This window comes from Centruroides vittatus, unplaced genomic scaffold (assembly GCF_030686945.1).
Source record: "Centruroides vittatus isolate TY-2023 unplaced genomic scaffold, ASM3068694v2 contig_3168, whole genome shotgun sequence".
NCBI lineage: Eukaryota > Metazoa > Arthropoda > Arachnida > Scorpiones > Buthidae > Centruroides > Centruroides vittatus.
Window position 1 is genome coordinate 24,868 of NW_027122037.1, and position 19,990 is coordinate 44,857.

Consider the following 19,990-nt stretch of genomic DNA (forward strand, 5'->3'; position numbering starts at 1 on the left):
ATAGATTCTTAGACTCATTGTTTGCATGATTGTGATAGTAGATGCTTTTAATCAGGAAACTGACAAGGAAAGGGCATTGATCATAGACAAAGATGGCTAAACCAAACCTGGTCTTCTGAAAGCCCTTAAAAAATATGTTGATACACAAGTGCCATGGCCAACACATTAAAGAAATATTTTGCCAAGACAATCCAAAAAACATCAAATTTTGGAAGAGAGATTACTTTGTGTTCACATCATTCATCTACTTTTACTTCTTAGCCCCAAAATTCAAAAATCTGAAATGGTATGCATTTTTCAAAACATGGATATTCATTAGAAAGATCTGGATCATTTGAAACACAATGTTTGCTTTCAATGTGGTCTCTCCAAAAATGTGAAGAAAATAAATATTATACTCCTGCATTTATAGTGTTCTCAATGTAAAGTGTTTTTGCTTTGATTATTGCTTGTCCAAACACTTTCTGTACATCAATAAAACTTTTACATTATATTATTTTTATATTGTAATAATTTTTTACCCATTCTGGCATGTAAATTTTTTTGCATCAACATATCACATGCTGGCAAGAAAGGTGACACAGCTCAAAAATGCAGTATTTGAGAAAAATCTACTTAAAGAATACTATAAAACTTGTAGTATAAGCTGCTTTTAAATTTCAGGTAAGTATTTATGGTGGTAAATTCTATTATATTCTATAGTATAGTAATTATGGATCTGCAGCTCTGTTCTTGTCGAATGTGAGGTGTTATCAGTTAAATATATATGATATCTTTGTCATGTCACTTTTCTTGCTTTTCTAATAACTTTGTTATTTTGCGAGATAGATATGTGATACTTGTTGTGAACATTGGGACACTTCATATGTATTTTTCAATGACATACAACTCAAAAAATGGCAATTTTGAGGTTGTCACTTTTCTTGCTGGCATGCAATATGTTTTTAAGGTCTTCCAGACAGATGAATTTGATTTTGCTACCTTTATCCCTGAGCAGTGTCCTTTCTTGTAAGAAAGCCAGATCAGTTATAGAGCTGGGCCTAGAGGTATTTTCACCTGAGGCAGAAGGATAAATTTTTGCCCATATGTATAGTTTTTTATTCATAATAAGTATTAAATAAAAAATAAATAAATGATTTTGAGAACAAAATATATTTATTAATTATTAAATATAAAAGTCACAGAATGCAGTAATAATACAATAGTAGTAGGAACATAAAATTACACATATTACAAATAAAATCACAGCAACCTTAACAAAAGAAAAACAAAATAACTATTACACATGAGATGAATTAGAATATAACGAATGTTTCAGTAATTTAATAATTAAAGATGTAATAATTTCAATAATACAGTGGGTGATTGGTTAACAAACATAATCTGTTCCAAGACTTTTTGCTATCAGAATTGTTCGTTAACCAATTATCAATTTATCTTAGGTTTTTATGGGAATTTGATTAATTTGTTCTGGAAAATCCAAAAAATAAAAAATGTAAATAAATGTAGTAAGAAAGTATATATGTAACATTAAAAATACATATATAAACAGTCTTGCATTTTTATTAGATGGTTTTTCCATTTGTGGGGATTAAAGAATCTGTCCAATGTCAATTGCTTTTCTCTCTCCAGGATTTTTTGGAAGTAATTAATAGCATTGTGATTGTAAAGATCTCCAAGTCTATTAACCTCATTTTGGTTTGGATGCCTGTTGTTCTGACATCCTCCCACTTCCTCAAAAAATCTTTAATTGCTTGAGATTTCTTGATATATCTTTCATAGCTAAGATTGTGTTTACTGTAGACCTATTCAAGCCATACTGCCTAGCAACATCAGACATCTGCCCACTCTTGGCTATTATATCTTGCTTGGTTTTTACAGTGAGCACAGTTCTTGACACTCCAATCTTTTTATACTCCATAATATTATGAGTTTATTTTTTAAATAATAAGTTCAGAAAAGCACTTACAGAAATCAACTAGTACACAAAAAATTATTTAAATGCAAGGCCCGAATGAAATTTGGTATTAAAACATTAATGAATATCTGATGAGACAGTTAAACTCTCGCCTTTTGTAAATAAAAACCGACGCAAAACTTAACGAGTACCTGCCCAACAATCTCGCAAAGACTATAAAAAATTACTTGTCAGAAAGGTAAACAAAAAGCTGGAATTACAAGGGAGAGTTTCAAAATTCAGAGGAATATTATACAATCGGTATTGGGTTGAGCGTCGATGTTGACATCTCCAGAGCTCCAAAAAGTTTCAAATTCACCTGGAGACAAGGGAAGACCAATCAGTATTCACTATTTTATGTCGCTTCTTTTTCTGTATGTTCTGTGAAGTGTTCGTTGTCCAGACATAAAAATCTTTCATGAAAGTGTTCATTATCCAATTTGTTCATTAACCAATCACCCACTGTACTTATATAAATAAATGCCCAATATAAAATCTTTTTTAAAGTTTTACTTTTCTTGCTTTTAGTGAAGTAAATTCATCAATTATTTTCTCAAAATTAATTTGTTTGTAAAATACTATTTTATTGATAAAATTGCCATATTTGACAATTCTTCATGAGCAAGTGACAATCTTAAATATGTTTTGATGATTTTTAGTTTACTGAAGCCTCTATCACCAGAAGCTACAGTAACAGGTAGTGTTAGGAGTATTCTCAATGCAACTTCTAAATTTGGATAGGACTGAACTAAACTGTATTCATGAATCATTTTTAAAAGATCTAAACTTGTAGCTGCTTTAAGGTCTGGAATTGATGTTATTGCCTGATTTTCAAAACTGATTATCTTTGATAATAGTTCTACAAAATTTATATCATTTGGATATTTAAGGGATAAAGCTTACTGGTGCATTATCATATGAGGAAACAAATGTGTCGAGCAGGAGCATCTGACACAAATCATTACTGTGCTTAAAGTATTTGACAAATATTGCAAAATACATTTGGCTTTTTATTTTTCACCTATTTGGCACCTTTTCCCATTGCTCAACTGAGGTAATTGCCAAATTTGCTTCACCCTTGTCCCAGCTGTGATCAGTAGTTCTCAATATTTCGGAGGCATGAAACAACATTCATATACTTTTTATAACATGGAGTATTAACATCAATATATTAAAAAATTGATAAGAAATTCCATGTTTATTATTGAATAAAATAGTAAACATGGAACTGCTTATGAATAAAGTAATATATTGTAGTACATTGGAATAAATTTACAATAACTACTATAAAAATTTTTGAAATAAGTTTGTGGAACATGTCTTCTATGGAACATGCATTGAGAATCACTGAGTTATTTACAGTAATCTGACTAATATTTTTCTGCACTCTGATTCAAATATTGGTGATCTTAACTCATTTAAACATGAAATGCTTTAATCCATTTAAAACAGAAGTCAGCCAAAGAAAAAAAGTTGTTTAACTGATTTTGCTATACAAATTCTCCTTGTAGCCAGTGAGGTAAAAACAATTTTGAAAGAAGAAATTTTCAGAGCTTAATGACAATCAATGATTATTTTCTTATTACAGCAACTGTCATTTGCATTGACTGTTTTTCAGTGCCTTAATATCTTTGTTGTTATATTGTTAATACAATTGAAGACGCAAGTGGAAAAATGGTATGACAAAAAAAATTTTCTTTAATATTTTTTTTGTATTTTTTAATAATTTAAAAACAAAAGGACAATAAATTTTAGTAATATGCAAGTAAAATATCTCTATTTAATTTAATAAATTATGATTTTTTAACCAATGTTAAAATTTTATTAATAATATTTTCAAAAGTGATATCTTTTGTCACTTATAAAACTTCTCCATTGAACTCCTCAATCATCATTGATGCAGGAATCAATTTTGCCACTACTCAACTACATTTTAATAGTACAAACTTAACTGTGTTATTCATTAATTCACAACCCATCCCGTCCCTCAATTTATATTAATTTCAATGAAATAAATTATGTTAAATCTTATTGTAATCTTGGCTTCATTTTTGATAACAAATTAACTTTTCATGGTCATATTTTTCATGTTACCAAATCTCTTTCTATTAGACAGGGCAGTCTCTGACATGTTTGTAAAAATATTTTCCCAAATTCTGTTTTAAGAGCTGCTTTCTTTTACAAATTTTCAGTCTATTATTGATTATAGTCTCCCTGTCTGATCAACAACTGCTCCATATTTATTTCACAAAGTTCATTTAGAATTAAATAAGGTTTATTCAGTGTTGTATAAATTTTATAACTTTTCATACACCAATAACCCAGAAGTTGCCAGAGTTTGCCTTGGTTTACCTAATCTTACCAATTGTCTAAAATATCTTGATTACATACTTTGCTACAAATATTTTAATGGACAGATTTTTAATTACTGGCTAGGACTTCATATACCTACTGTTAGAACATGTAATAATACTTGTTTTTTTACCCCTTGTCTCACACTGTCTCATAGAACATTTTTTTTTATTGTATATCCACTCATGTCTCCAGTCGAGCATTTTGTATAGTGATTTTACCTTTTATAAAAACAAATGTAAATCTATTTTATATAATATGTAATTTAATTTTTACTTCCTTGTGTTATTGCCAGTTTATTTGTTATGAATTATTGTTTATTTTTTTATTGAGGTTTGTTATTTGGAAGACAGAAATTGATCATCTTTGGACTTTATTAAGTTTCATCTTTTGCTATATTATATCAAAATCTTATTATATTAAGTTTTAATAATAAATTACATGTTTTATTTACTGCTATCAAATAATAAATTTTTCATATAATCAAAACGTTAACATTTGTAAGAAAATTATATCTAAATGTCTAAGCATATTTGCTTATATATTCATATAAACAGGAACATTAATTAGAATAAAAAGAAAAAAATACAGCTGTGGTCCCAAGAATAAAATTGTATTTTGCCATAATTTTTTAAATAAATAAAAACTTTAAAAAACTAAGTAAAATCACATAAAAGTAATGATAAAAATTTCACTTACCTTCTATAGCTTTTACAGCATCACAGTTATATTCAAACGTTACAAATGCATAGGTGAAGAGTACAAAACTGTTGGAATGAAAATAAAAAAGTTTTTTCAATTCAAAAGTCATACATTTAATGTTAAATTATATAAATATAATTGTAATTCCAAAAGCAATTAACAATATATCAACATTAATTTTATTGAGCAACAAATCTTCCAACTGGCATACTATAACTTGAATTATGTATTCAACATGGCATTCTTGAAAAAGTTTTTTTTTCAAGAAGAGCAATATTTTAAATATTTTGAATAAAATAAAATGTGATTACTTTAAAATCTTAGTATAACATAAAATTCTTTTGTACAATTAATTTTTTAAAATATAAGTCTGATAATTTATTTAAACTTTAAAGTTAATAAATATTTGCGTTTGCCATATATTTTACGCTTGTACAGTTTTAGGTACATAAAAATAAATTACATAAATATGATTAATAGTGAAATATATGCTGAAATAATTCAATTAATATAGTATTACTGCAGAATTTGAAGTTTTTGTTTCCCATGAAATCAAATCTTTTCTTAACAGCTTCTTTGTTTATATAGAAATATTTTTTGTTTACACAAAAAATATTTCTATATAAACAATGAAGCAGAGTAGATCCATCTTTCCCTATTTTGAGAATTACTAACTGTGCTATTTAGACAATCATTAATTCCCTTTCATTTAGATAATGTTCAATGGCAAAAATCATTAATGTTTCTTCACTGTAAGAAGCTGTTTCATGTAGTATTAACTGCCTATAATGGTTTATATTAATAGAATATATGCAAGAACAGAGCATGACAAAGAAGGTGCAATATGTAGTGAGTAGGGTCAATAAAGGGATGATAATTAAATAAGAATGCATTTATTACAATGACAATGAGTGTATGGTTCTTGATACATAGAAGATATAAGAATTTGGTAAGTTGTGACTTTTGCTTGTTTTAAACAATAAGTTATGGGAAATGGCTATTAACAGTATAACAGAAGAGGAGCAGAAATGAATGGAAATATTCCACCATTATCATTCAGAAACAAAATTATTACTAAGACAGACAAATTACTTTTCTTTAATGTTATGCCATGTGAAAAATTCATTAAAATAGGAGATGAAGCATAGCATTGGAAATTATAGAAAAACATACCTCACCATTATGCTGCAGCAGTGAAAGTGATATCAGATAAAGAATTAAACTCATTAATTATTATTATGGGCAGTATAGATTTACTGAAGATGAAAAACAATTGAACAAGATTGGTTGGAAAACACGACTCAAAGAACTTTTAAAAGTTTTTGATGATTGATTTGCTTCACAAAAAAAAATTTTGAAACTCATTAGTTTTTAGAGTTGCAACAATTTTTATACAAGACACCTGATTATTTTGTGATATGTCTGAAAGATCAATGATGTTATGTTCAGTTGGTGAGTTGGAATGATAATGCATGACTTCATGAGAGGTTGTGGTAGCCACGAAGTTTAAAGAAGAGAACTACAAGAACCAAATCTGATGTTATAAAAAGGTGCTTAATTCAGCAAGAAGTATGGCGAGAGCAAATAAATAAGGAAAAAAGATTAAGTGGTAACTGAAGATGTAGTCAAATGCTTTATCATTGAAATGAAGTTCGGGAATACCTGGGAGACAAATTTGTGTGGAAGATAGGGAAGCAGGCACCATACCAGCAGAAAGCATAAAATTGTAATTGAAGTGTTTCAAGTACAACAATGTAGGACATTTTCAGCACTTTTTAGTTTCTCTTTTGATTTACACAAGTCAAAACAAAAATAATAAATGAAGGCAACCATATTAAATGTGTTTGTTTCAAAAAAAAAGCAAGTGTAAGCTAAAGAATAGTCTGGCAGCAATGACTACAGTAATGAAAAAGACAGTGACTCAGAAGGATTTTTTACATTAAAACAGAAAGGAAAAGAAACACTGGTTTTAATATTCATATTCATAATATTCATAGTAAAAGCATTGAATTTTTGCAAACACAATAATAGAAATATTTCAATAACATGTTCTATTATTTTTTTTCTTTTCCAATTCTTTATTTGATCACAAAATAAACTTCTGTTTTTTTTATAATTTTTGTATTTTTTTCTCAATCTCACTGTATTCTTTTTCACTTTGATTACAAAAAAGTGCTTGAATTTTTTATACAGGTGCTTGTAATGTGCTGAAATGGAAAAGTTAGGTATAAAATTAAGTGACCTAAAACCCAAGGTGTCTAGTCTCCAGTTGTGTGAGTAATAACATGAATAAGTTGAGATCATGTGGTAAACTCATTCACTGAACAAATTTGTGACACATGACACTCCCACACATTTGTACTGTTGCTCACATAACTCAAAACTAGGCACCTGGGGCTAAAGCATTTACATACACAGAAGATGAGCCATTTAAGTTTTTACATAAGATAATAAATGTGAGAAAAAGCAAGAACAATAGAGTGAAAGCAAACTTCCTGATTGTTAAAAAGGTGATTATTTTTCCTTATTAGGTAAAAAAAAATAGTGAATAGTTAAAAATAATACAGTTTGATGAGAAATATGTATTTATTACAGTAACAGAACTAGTTTCAAAATCAGATTCTAAGTTGATGTTAGATATGATTAAACAGATGCTCCAAATCTGTTTTTAGGTTTAGAGAAACATTCAAATGAAGTTAGAATGAGAAGATAATGCTCTACCTGAAACAAAACTGACCTGCTATTTGCAGTTTAGTGTTCAAAGTAATGTTGAGAAGGAAATTAAAAGACTTTTGGATTTAGGTATTCTAGAATAAATTGAAGGTAGACTTGATTATCTCCATTGACTGTAATTAATAACTGTACAATCATTTTTATTAATATGTCTAGTATTGAAACAAGGTTTTGAAAAGATAGAAATTTCAAATTCCTTTAGAAAACATTTTAGATGAATTATGAAGGAGCAAAAATATTTTTGGAATTAAATCTTAATTTAGGATTTCATCAAATTCGGTTACATCCAGAATCAAGAAAATTGACAGCATTTGTAACTGACACAAGAATTTCTCATATACAGTAGAGAGTCGTTAATCCGAATCAATTGGGGACTCGGGTTGTTCGGATTACCGATTATGTACGAAAAACTGTATTAACCTGTCCGATGTTCAAATTTTTCTCCGTTGCGTGTCACTTCGTGTTGAATTTTCGTCGATTTTAAGCCTAATGAAAATTTTTATAATAATAATCGACGCTATTGTATCGTTAAAAATTATTTCTTTATTTTGTATAAACAAAATAAATATATTGAATATAAAAACATGAAAATTATACTTTAGAAGTATCAAAAACGTTTGATCCAGCACGACACAGTCCGACTGAAAATCGTTCGGATTACTGGGGTTCAGATTAACGACTCTCTACTGTATTTGTTTAATTTTTGGGTTGGATGTAAAAATGTGCATGACAACATAATATAATTGTGTATGGGAAAAATTTAATTGATATACAGAGTTCCTAGTCAAATTTTTGTTTTAAATTCCATGACTTTCCCTGACCAACTTCATACAAATTCCCTGACCTTCACATCCCTTACAATATGACAAATTTAAAACAGCATTTGACTTGCTATGCACATATACTATTACTTCTCCAACTATTTGATTTGTTATTTTTTCTATTTAAAACTTATTAACATAATAAAAGACTCAAAAAGGTGCTAAAGTTCTTGAAGAAAATGTACTGACACTCAGATAAAAGAAGTATAAAATACATGTTAAGTCTTAATTTCCTTATTGAAGTTTCAGACGAAAGTATTGCTGTACAAAAGATTGAGTTCAGCAATTGATAAATCTTGAAACTTCTAAAAATACAACAGTATTACAAAGCATTTTAGAGATGTTTATCTTTTGCAAATATGTCTAGTACCAAATCTATCAGAATTAACAGAGCCAATGAGCCATTTAAAACAATGAAATAAGGAGTTTGGACAAACCTTTAAAATTCAGTAACAAAAAGAAGAGAAAAAGAAAGAAAAACATTTAATAAAAACATCAAACAAATGCTTTTGACCTTAATCAAAGCTTCAGGTTTTTGTAAACCAATAAAGTTCTGAAATTGGAACACACAGAATTCAATGATTTTTGATGTTTTTATTAAAAGTTTTTTGTTTTGTTACTGGATTTTAAAGGCTTGTTTTTATGTCATTAGGTCCAGTAATTGAGTAAGAAGATATCTTAAGGGGTTGGGATTTTAAGCAACAGAATGCATTTGATAAAAAATTAAAACCTTAATAGTGGAATTAATAAAGTTGCATTTCTTAAATCCTATGAAAGAAGAAAGTTTATAATGTAGATGCAGGACCACCAGGCTTAGCTGCTATTTTAATGCAAAAACATAGGCTTTCCAACCTTTGCTAGCGGATCTTTAACAGAAGTCAAAATTCAATACTCTCAAACAGAAAAGGAAGCTTTAGGTATAGTTTACAAATGTGAATGCTTTATATTATATCTCTGAGGATGAGAATTTAGCATCCTAATAAATCACAACCCTCCAAGTATTATATAATAAAAATTCAAAAATCACATGCACATACTGAGAGATGGTTATTAATGTTGCAATGTTTCAACATAAACTTATGTACATAACTGGAGAGAAATTTTGCTGATAGTTTGTCTCAACTTTTACAGCCGATTGCAGAGAGAGAGTTTATGTTAAACTACGTTTAATAACAGAACGGCCTATAGACGTTGGCTGGCTGAACCGTGGTTTAAAATGCATTGCAAAGACGATGAGCATCTATTTCTGAACACCCTCTATACAAACTTTGGCAAAACATTGGCTTTTACTTTCTTGAGCATTACTCCTGTTTTAGCAGTCGTTTGGCCAATCGGGTTATTCATTTGTAACATCAGAAAAGCTCACCAGCTATATTCAGAAAGCTTCCAGAAATAAAATCTTAGGGCTGTCAACAACTATTATTCGACAGTTAATGACAACCATTTTCCATTTCAATATTTAATTTCATCGCCAATACGGTTTAAAATACGAACAAATCCATATTTAGAAAATTTATACCAAATTCGAAATTAGTCTTCGGAATAAATTTTTAACGAATTATTTCGACATTGTATTACTGTCACCCTTCATAACTGTAGAAATAAATAATTTTAAATATTTTATTATTACTATTATATATATATTTTTATTTCTATAAAAATATTTCGGTAATTATTAAAATTGTCTCGTTTGTTTAAGAAAACATTCTGTAACTACAATGACCCCAAAATGCATTAACGTTTTATAACTGACACAATACTCGAATTGTAAATAAATGCATCTAATTTAAATTAATTGTAGTTTTAAGTCTTGTCTCATTTGAATATCAAAATTGGAACATTTAAAATAAATTTAAAGTATTTAATTTTATTTTTGCTCCAAGCAATTAATTATGAATAATTTTGTCAATTCGTACCATTTACAACATTTATCAAAGGAATGATATCCATTTTTTATCTAAACTTTTCTATCAACAAAACTACAAAAAGCCCTCTAAACCTGCTGCTGAGTGAGTCTAGAAAGCAAGTCAAATAACTTGTTTCTAATCACTGTCTACATTGTGGCAAGCAAGAAACGCTCTCTCTGCAATGAAATTTTTTGAACTGCGGTCTACCCGACCTGTAAACCGCCGTTGACCTCAACATTATCTCTGCAATTGGTTGTTAAAGTTTAAACTGTCTGAATGTGATGAAAGGTTCTGTAAAAAATCACAAAAAATTTTGTTGTTGATCATTAGCACTTTATACTATGCCATTAGAAGAGAGGAAACAAAAAAAGATAAGATGCTGAAACAATTGCATGTTGTCTTTGTAAAGGCCAGAGTTTACCATAAGAATCACCTTGTACATAATTTACAATCCAGAAAAGATAGTTTAAGGCATAGATGTATTGTAATTCTTGAATCAGTAACAAAAAAAACATACTAAATACAGTAGAGACTCGTTAATCGGAATCGCCGGTAATCGAACGATTTTCAGTCGGACTGTGTCGTGCCGAATCGAACGTTTTTGATACTAAATTTACTTCTAAAGTATAATTTTCACGTTTTTATATTCTTCAATATATTTATTTTGTTTGTACAAAATGCAGAAATAATTTTTAACGATACGATAGCCTCGATTATTATTATAAAAATTTTCGTTAGGCTTAAAATCGACAAAAATTCAACACGAAGCGACATGCAACGGAGAAAAATTTGAACATCAGAGAGGTTAATATATTTATTCGTACATAATCGGTAATCAGAACAAATCACTAATCTGAACAACCCCAGTCCCCAATTGATTCCGATTTTCAGTTCTCTACTGTAGAATCTATTAATCTCAGTTTGGGATTACTAAATTGAAAGTATTATTAAGACCTAAGGTTTGGTGGCTTATATTAAACAAAGAGGTAAATGACCTGGTTCAGAATTGTAAACTATGCCACTTAGTATCAAAACCTTAGTCAGATGAACCAATTAACATGACAAAATACAAATAGACCATAGTAAAAACTTGGATTAGACATTTGCAAACCTTTCCCAAACTAAAAATTTGTTATGGTAATTGGCTAATTTTCAAGATAGCATAAAGCTAAACAACATAAAACACTTAGTCATAACTTTGGATGTTAAGTGGCATTTTTCTAACATGGCTTTCTGTCCATATCAAATGTGATGATGGGGAATAATTTTTTCGTGTTTTCAAACAAGTTTTCTATACTATATAGGCCACAAACTAATGGTTTAATTAAAAATTTTATTAAAACATTGACAAAAAGTTTGAAATAGGAGTATTATTAAAAAACTCGTTTGATAAATACATTTCTCAAAGAAGCTTTGATTACTGAACAACAACACACATAGGTGCTGGAAAAATGCTATGTTACTCAAACAGGAACTGAATGAGTATATTTCAAGTATAAAGAAGATAAAATTGAATGCAGAACAATGCAAAGTATTAACTTGGGATCAAAAAAATGAAAAACAATAGGAAGCTTAGGAAGCTAAAGTGTAACAAAAATTGTCATCTAACAAGGGGAGGGCACGACCTGGGAAATTCACTTTGAGATGAGACTTGGTATATAGGTAGTACTCCTTTAGGATGTTCAATCCTCAAAACAAGAAAGTGCAATGGCCAGCCAATTTTAAGAAAAAGGCCTTTAAAAATTAGAGCTCAGCTTATGTACTAATAAGTTTTGCTAGGTCAGCAGCTGCTGAGCAGCTCAGTTGACATCGTTCTTGGCTACCACCAAGTCGTTCAGGGTTCAAATCTTGGTCTCGATTAGTATTTTTTTTTTCTTTCTAAAAATTTTTTAAAATAAGCATTTTGAATATATATAAATATTAAAATTTTATTATAATAAATAATTTCATTTAAAAAAATGTTTAACACATATTACATGTCATTTTAATTATAATAATACAAAATAATTAATAAGTGTATTAATAATCATCATCATCAACTGTTGGTAAACTGATAGTATCTTCATTCACAGACATTTTACTGTAAAATATTGAAACTATTTGTATTATTGTGTGATATATTACGAAACACTATGATCTCTTCGAAATCCAAAAGTAAACTGGCACTCCAAATATCAGGTCAGTCCATAAGTCCATGTGCATTTTTATGACCCTGAGAAAAATCTTGTTTTGCTGTTGAAAATGTCAGTCTAATGTGATACTTTTCACACTGAAGTGTTAAATTGGATCTCATTTATATAATGCATGAATTGGAAACATTTTAGTTGTTTATTTTTGTTAAAATGGAAGTAAAGGATGAATATAAAAGACATATTTTATACTTTTTATTTTTAAGTGGTGAGAATTAATAAGAGTAGTAACCTTTGAAAAATTTCATACAATAGGATAATAAATGAAAACTGTTGTTCCATAACTAATTATTTATAACTATTATTATTAATTATTTTGTATTATTATAATTAAAATTACATCTAATGTGTGTTAAACATTTTTTTTAAATGAAATTATTTATTATAATAAAATTTTAATATTTATATATATTCAAAATGCTTATTTAAAAAAATTTTTAGGAAGAAAAAAAAAATACTAATCGAGACCGAGATTTGAACCCTGAACGACTTGGCGGTAGCCAAGAACGATGTCAACTGAGCTGCTCAGCAGCTGCTGACCTAGCGAAACTTATTAGTACATAAGCTGAGCTCTAATTTTTAAAGGCCTTTTTCTTAAAATTGGCTGGCCATTGCACTTTCTTGTTTTGAAGATTGAACATCCTAAAGGAGTACTACCTATATACCAAGTCTCATCTCAAAGTGAATTTCCCAGGTCGTGCCCTCCCCTTGTAAGACCATTTAATGCAGGGTTCCCAAAATGATAGTGAAAGCAGTTCATTAAAAATTATTAGTTCAGTGGTTTATGTATGACAGTTCAGGATGATGTAAATTCACACACTAAGTAGACCTCTTCCATAAAAATTGTGTGTGGATTAAATAAATCTAGTAAACTAGTATTATTTATTTTATTATTATTAACTACATTAGCAAAAGAGAATAGAGGGGTTTAATGAAAAAGTTAAGAATCCTTGAAGGGGATTGACAATCAAAAAAGTTTGTGGACCCCTCTAATGTGAATGTTTAGATGAATGAATAGGTGTGACTTTTCTAATTAAGAAAAACAAAACTAACACATTTTTGAACTAGATTTTCACCAGAAGTTGGAAAGATAGGATCATGTATAGTTTTACGTGATGAGAAAAGTATCCCTTCATCACGAAGAGTGATGAGAAAAGTATTTAAATACTTTTCTCATCACTCTTCTTTTACATTTAAGTGTAAAAGAAATATTGCATTCTATATGCATATCTCTCAAGCTATTGCTAACAAGTTAAAACAAGTAAAACAGCAAGGCCATATTTGGGACACTACTATATCTCAGAGACATATACTAAACGGGATCACTTTGATACTCACAGCCAGTCTCTTACTCATTCTCCAATCTTTTGGTATCGCTGGTTTTGAGCGTGATTGTTCAAACTTTGCTGGCCTCTGCAAAGGCCACGACTATGAGATTGTCCACAATGCATTTTCGGTGAAATTAACCTACCCAATATCAAAATTTCTCTCTGTCGCATGTTGCCCCGGGTTGAATTTTTGTTGATGCCTAATGAAATTTCCCGGTTTTGAAAAAAAAATCATGGCTATTGTATTGTCTGAAATTATTTTTTTATTTTGCACAAAATAAATATATTAATAAATGAAAAACAAATTTTTTTAGTTTGTAAGTTAGTTTTAATATGACATTATAACAACTAGCGCCATCTACTTTCAAAAACATGCAATGTTTGCATTTCCAACTTCCCAATGAGCAATGAATGTGGAAATCTCACACTAGTGCCTGTTTGTAGAGAGAGAGTTGCCATTTTGTATTTTATTTTGACTCCGTTCTTGATCCCGAGTACAGTACCTACATGTCTGTTTTTTATGCGTGCATGATTTGGGCACCTAATACTCTGCCAAATTGCAACTCCTGACATGTACTCCTTCGTACCTCTAAGCTGGTAACCCGTAACGGTACTGCGATTTTATGAACAAGACATACTCTTGTCAAAAAACTGATTGTTTAGAAGGGGAGAATGGTGGTGATGACAACAATGATCTAGTTTTTGTTAATTCAATATCAAACAGGGAAATGTCAAATAGGAAAAATCAATCAAAATCTGTAAAAGTAACACAATTCTAATGGAGTTTATGTTAATAGAAGAGCTAGAATGTCAAACAGTTAAGAGACTTAGCCACTCAAATGATTTTGTTTGTTTTGACAAAATGGGAGTTATAATGGTTCATATTAATGGAATACATGCAAGAAGGAATGACAGAGAAGGTGCAATGTATGACAAGCAAGTTCAATAAAAATATAATTAAATTTTAAAAAAAGCATTTATTACACTGCATATTATGTATCAGAAACTGTAGAATGATTAAATAAATCAACATATTTAGAAAAATTTGTTACCAATATAACTATTACTAAAAAACTGTATATAATAATTAATAAAGGAAATTTATTTGAGTAAAAAATATTATATTTATACAATCTATTTACATTGTTTTAAAAAGAATAAGCAACAAATCAGTTTTCATTACTTACTTGTCATTTTTACGAATAATTTTAATATCTAAAATATTGCCAAACTTTTTAAAATAATCGTAAAGTAGACGTCTAGTAATATCATCTGGCAAATTTCCAACATATACTACTCTCCTTTCCATCTAAAATGTAAATTACAAATACAGTTCTACCATATAGATAGATTTAACATTAGACTAAATAGAAATCATACAATTGCTTGACTGTTTTCACTTTTCCTGCATTTGTTATAATTATTCCTTTCATACCTGAAACAATAAAATAACTCAATTGTCTTAAATAAACAAAAATAATCAAATGCAGTATTAAAAATTTATTGTAATTAAAACAAAATTTAATTATAAAGATTAAAATTTCAGATACTTATTTTTTCCACTAACTGAACATTATCTTTAGCCTTGATAAAATAATATAACATTTGTTTAACCAAAAAAACAATGAATATCCAAAACATCAGAAATGTAAATAATTGCACCAAGTAAAAAACTGATAATTTAGATCAGTGATTCTCAAAGTGGGGGTCGCAACGCCCAAGGGGGTCGTGAAAAATATTTGAGGGGTCACTGAAAAATTGATGCCAGATCAATTTTTTCAAATATTTTATAAATTTACCATGGATTCATGTTTAGAAATAATAGAAATAAAAAATATATAAAATAATTTTTACTTAAATAAATTGCACATATAAATAATAAAAGAATTTTGTAAAGAAATGCTAAGGTTATCTTTAAAGAAAAAAAACTTAACTCATCTAAATTGCCATAATTTTTACTTGGTGCAATTTTTTTTACATCTCAGATGTTTTTGTTTGGTAAATCATAACTTATATGTTTAAGTTATAAGGTTGAGTGTAATAATTGTAAATTGTTAGTATTAATTTCTCACTGTTTACAATTTTTTGCAACTTAAGAAGGCACAGCTAGTGGCTTTATTATCTTAGCAGTACTAATCAGGTACGAAGGGTTTGAGTGTAGATGGTAGCACTATAATGAAAGTTTAGAGAAAATGGAACAATTAAATGTCTTAAGAATTAAAATACTAAAAACAAAGATTATTCTTAGTTCTAAAACAAGTAAAAACTATTTTGACTTAATCCGACTTCGAGGAACAAATAAAAGTTAAATAGACAAACTAATAATGAAACAAATCTCCTGAACTTTCATTATTGCCAGCTTTTTTATTCCATTTTTTTTTTCTTTACAATTGATATATTCCAATGCATTTCGTTTAACTCGTAAACCTCATCAGTAGATACATCAAAAATAGTGATCACTGCACCTCTTTTATGTCAAGTAAATTTCTCCCAGCATGCATCAACATTCATCCCGGTATTTAAATTTATGACATTTGCATGTGCAATGTTGCAAAAATGCTCGATAATTCGTCTTTCAATACAATTTTCTTTTTTATATAGTATTTTTACATTTCAATTAAATTCATTACAATGTAAGAACCACGCTGATTCCTTCTGTTTCAATTGGCAGCTGCTTTGTGTTCTTTTATCTTCACTTCAAGCTTTCTTCCTGTTTCTCCGATATAAAAATTTGGATTTGAACAGGTACTACATGATAATCTATAAACAACTCCCGCAGTTCCAAGTTGATCTCCAGACACAATTGATCATATTTGACATCTTGTTGTTTTTGATTTTTTTTTTTTTTGATACATATAGAAAATTCTTTAAAAATTGATTTATATTTTTCAAATAACTTATGTAAAATTTCCTTATGTGATTAAATTATATTTGTAACTTCATTTTTAACATGAAATCTATAATTCAAGTACAAATTATACCACTTACTGAGAATACACTTAAACCTGTTTTTGTGCGGTCTATTTTTGTGCATTTTTTTTGTGCGGTATATGAAAATTTCAATCAAATTGGAACATAAATGACTTCCGTAAAAATTTTGTCTCATATGTTTTTTTCGGTCCCCTCGTATTTTAATAGCATAATAAATCAGAAATATTGTGTTATATTTGAACAGATGCGGTAAGTGAGCTCCCCTCCAGCTTTAGACTGTAGGTGTGAAATTTCATGCCTTGTTAAAAGAGAGAACAACACTTCCTGCAGCTATATTTATCAAATAAAATCATTTTTAACGATTATTTTTCACTTTTTAATGTTAGATTCGTATTTAAGTGGAAATAATTAATTAATATAAAAAAATAAAATTCTTAGAGGATTTTTTTCCCATTAGGGATTGCAGAAAAAGGCCCAAGGAGTTAAAAAAGCAATTCCTAGTTATTTCGTACGGTTTTGAGTTATTTTCTATGTGAGACTTTTTTATGCGGTCCCTATCCACTGCACAAAAACAGGTTTGAGCGTATTCCTAGGGTAATCATTTAACATAAATCTTTTTAAAGAGTTGTCTTATTTCTATATCCATATCTTCCTGTAAAGAAGAACTAAGAATTCCTTGCTTTAGAACTAAGAATAATCTTTGTTTTTAGTATTTTATTAAGTATACTGATCCTACTGTTTTTAATTATTAGTCTTAAGAAGTATTCTGCTTTGTTTACTTTAATCAGAATAAAGTGCACATTATAGTTAACAAGTTTACTGTATATAATATTTAAATTAAAATACATTGCTGTTCAGCTATTACTAGACATTTTAATGTACTAATGGAAATAGTGCCAACTTTTATACCTGAACCCTTCATACATACCACATACCCTACCAGGCTGTATTAGTAGAGGTAAAAAAAAAAACATTTATGTTTATCCCATTGAGATGGGTAAATGTAAGCACTGACAAGTAATTGTAAATCACTCAGTTTGTGCTTAGGAATCTAAACATCTGTGTGGCAAGGAAAATTATAAATGAACATTAATCTTTGAGATAGAAAATAAACTAAAAGGCAAATTTTATTCACCTAGCAGATGAAAAACAGACAGATGTGATGTTCCATAAAAGGAGTCAAAACAAAAATTTAATTTCAAATTAATTGGAAGTGAAAACGTTATTGTCAGGTTGGATCAAAGGTTAGGTTAGTTATGTAAGAGGGAGAGAGATAAGAAAACTAGTTGTTAAAACAAATGCAAAGACAACTGACATAACGGATCAAGTGAAAGGTCGGCCAGAGAAGAGGGAACTCTGACATGAGTGCTCATAATCAGTCGATCTAGGTTGAAAGGTTGAAAAAGAGGAAAAAATTAAATGGTTAAGAAAACATCACATGTAATTGTTAAAATTCAAAAATTGACAGAAAATAGAAACAACGGGCTGAATTATGAGCACACAACTTATAAATCTATCAACAAAATCCAGTCAGAGTTGATAAAAAGGTATCAGACAGACACCACAAAATGGACCTTTCTCATGACCCAAACAAGTCTCAAGTTTTACCTAGAAACAAAAGGGAGACCAATTGGGAAGCAAGGAAGGGAATACAGGGCCAATCAAAAAGTGAGATTCAAGGAAAAAATCATATAAAATGTGAATAATCTTAATATAGAATTGGTAAAATTAATTGTGATACATGGTTTACACTAGTTTGAAATGCTATTAAAATTAAATTGTAACACATGGATTGTTTTTGTCAGAGAAATAAAATTATTATTCATAAACCTAGTAATGCATGAATGTTGTCATTTGATAAAATCTGAAAGCTTACTTTGTTATTATATTACTACTTTTTGTTCTGAACACTGTTTGTATTACTGGGTTTTCAAGAACAAGTAACAAATGTAATTTGTTGAAAGTAATAAGAATAAGGCAACATAGTGCTGCCAATTCACCCAGTGTAGGGTGTTAATAACTAACTTTTTAGATTTGAATAGTTCTCAATTCTGCATTCACATACTCTCATCTGTATTTGGAATCACTTGATTAATTTAGATGAAAGCTATTAATAAAATTTTACTTATGTAAAAGTGATTTTACTATTAAAAAAATTAAACTATATAAGATAAATGTCACATAATTACATTAAAGATTAAAAAAATTACTAAAACTTTAAGACAGAAAAAGTTTTGGCATGGTGTGATTCTTGTTTACACAAATTTTATTGTATTATATAATTTAGATTTCAAATATAGAAAAAACTAAATTTAATAAAATTTTAAAGCATTACCTCCTTGAATGCCTTGATGAATGTGATGTTTTATAATTATAGTGTGAATCATTTTCAGAGGAGCTATCTGAAGTAGATCTAGAACTTGAAATGCTCTTCTTATAAGAATAATAATGTGAAGATTTATGACGTTTATATCTTGATTTATGTGACCGACTAGGAGATCTTGATTGGGATCTATCTGAAGATCTAGAACTTGAAATGCTCTTCTTATAAGAATAATAATGTGAAGATTTATGACGTTTATATCTTGATTTATGTGACCGACTAGGAGATCTTGATTGGGATCTATCTGAAGATCTAGAACTTGAAATGCTCTTCTTATAAGAATAATAATGTGAAGATTTATGACGTTTATATCTTGATTTATGTGACCGACTAGGAGATCTTGATTGGGATCTATCTGAAGATCTAGAACTTGAAATGCTCTTCTTATAAGAATAATAATGTGAAGATTTATGACGTTTATATCTTGATTTATGTGACCGACTAGGAGATCTTGATTGGGATCTATCTGAAGATCTAGAACTTGAAATGCTCTTCTTATAAGAATAATAATGTGAAGATTTATGACGTTTATATCTTGATTTATGTGACCGACTAGGAGATCTTGATTGGGATCTATCTGAAGATCTAGAACTTGAAATGCTCTTCTTATAAGAATAATAATGTGAAGATTTATGACGTTTATATCTTGATTTATGTGACCGACTAGGAGATCTTGATCGGGATCTT

At 28.9% G+C, this 19,990-nt stretch overlaps 1 protein-coding gene across 1 annotated transcript in view; it reads right to left on the reverse strand.

Moving 5' to 3' along the window:
- Positions 1-15,347: 15,347 nt before the first annotated feature.
- The window catches only part of LOC136973394 (repetitive organellar protein-like), a 31,503-nt gene continuing 26,860 nt past the window's right edge, over positions 15,348-19,990 (reverse strand). The window contains exons 10-11 of the mRNA XM_067268116.1: positions 19,256-19,987; positions 15,348-15,424 (exon numbers count right to left, since the gene is read on the reverse strand). Coding sequence (XP_067124217.1) covers positions 15,348-15,424; positions 19,256-19,987 — 809 coding nt within the window. The remainder of the gene's footprint in view (positions 15,425-19,255; positions 19,988-19,990) is intronic.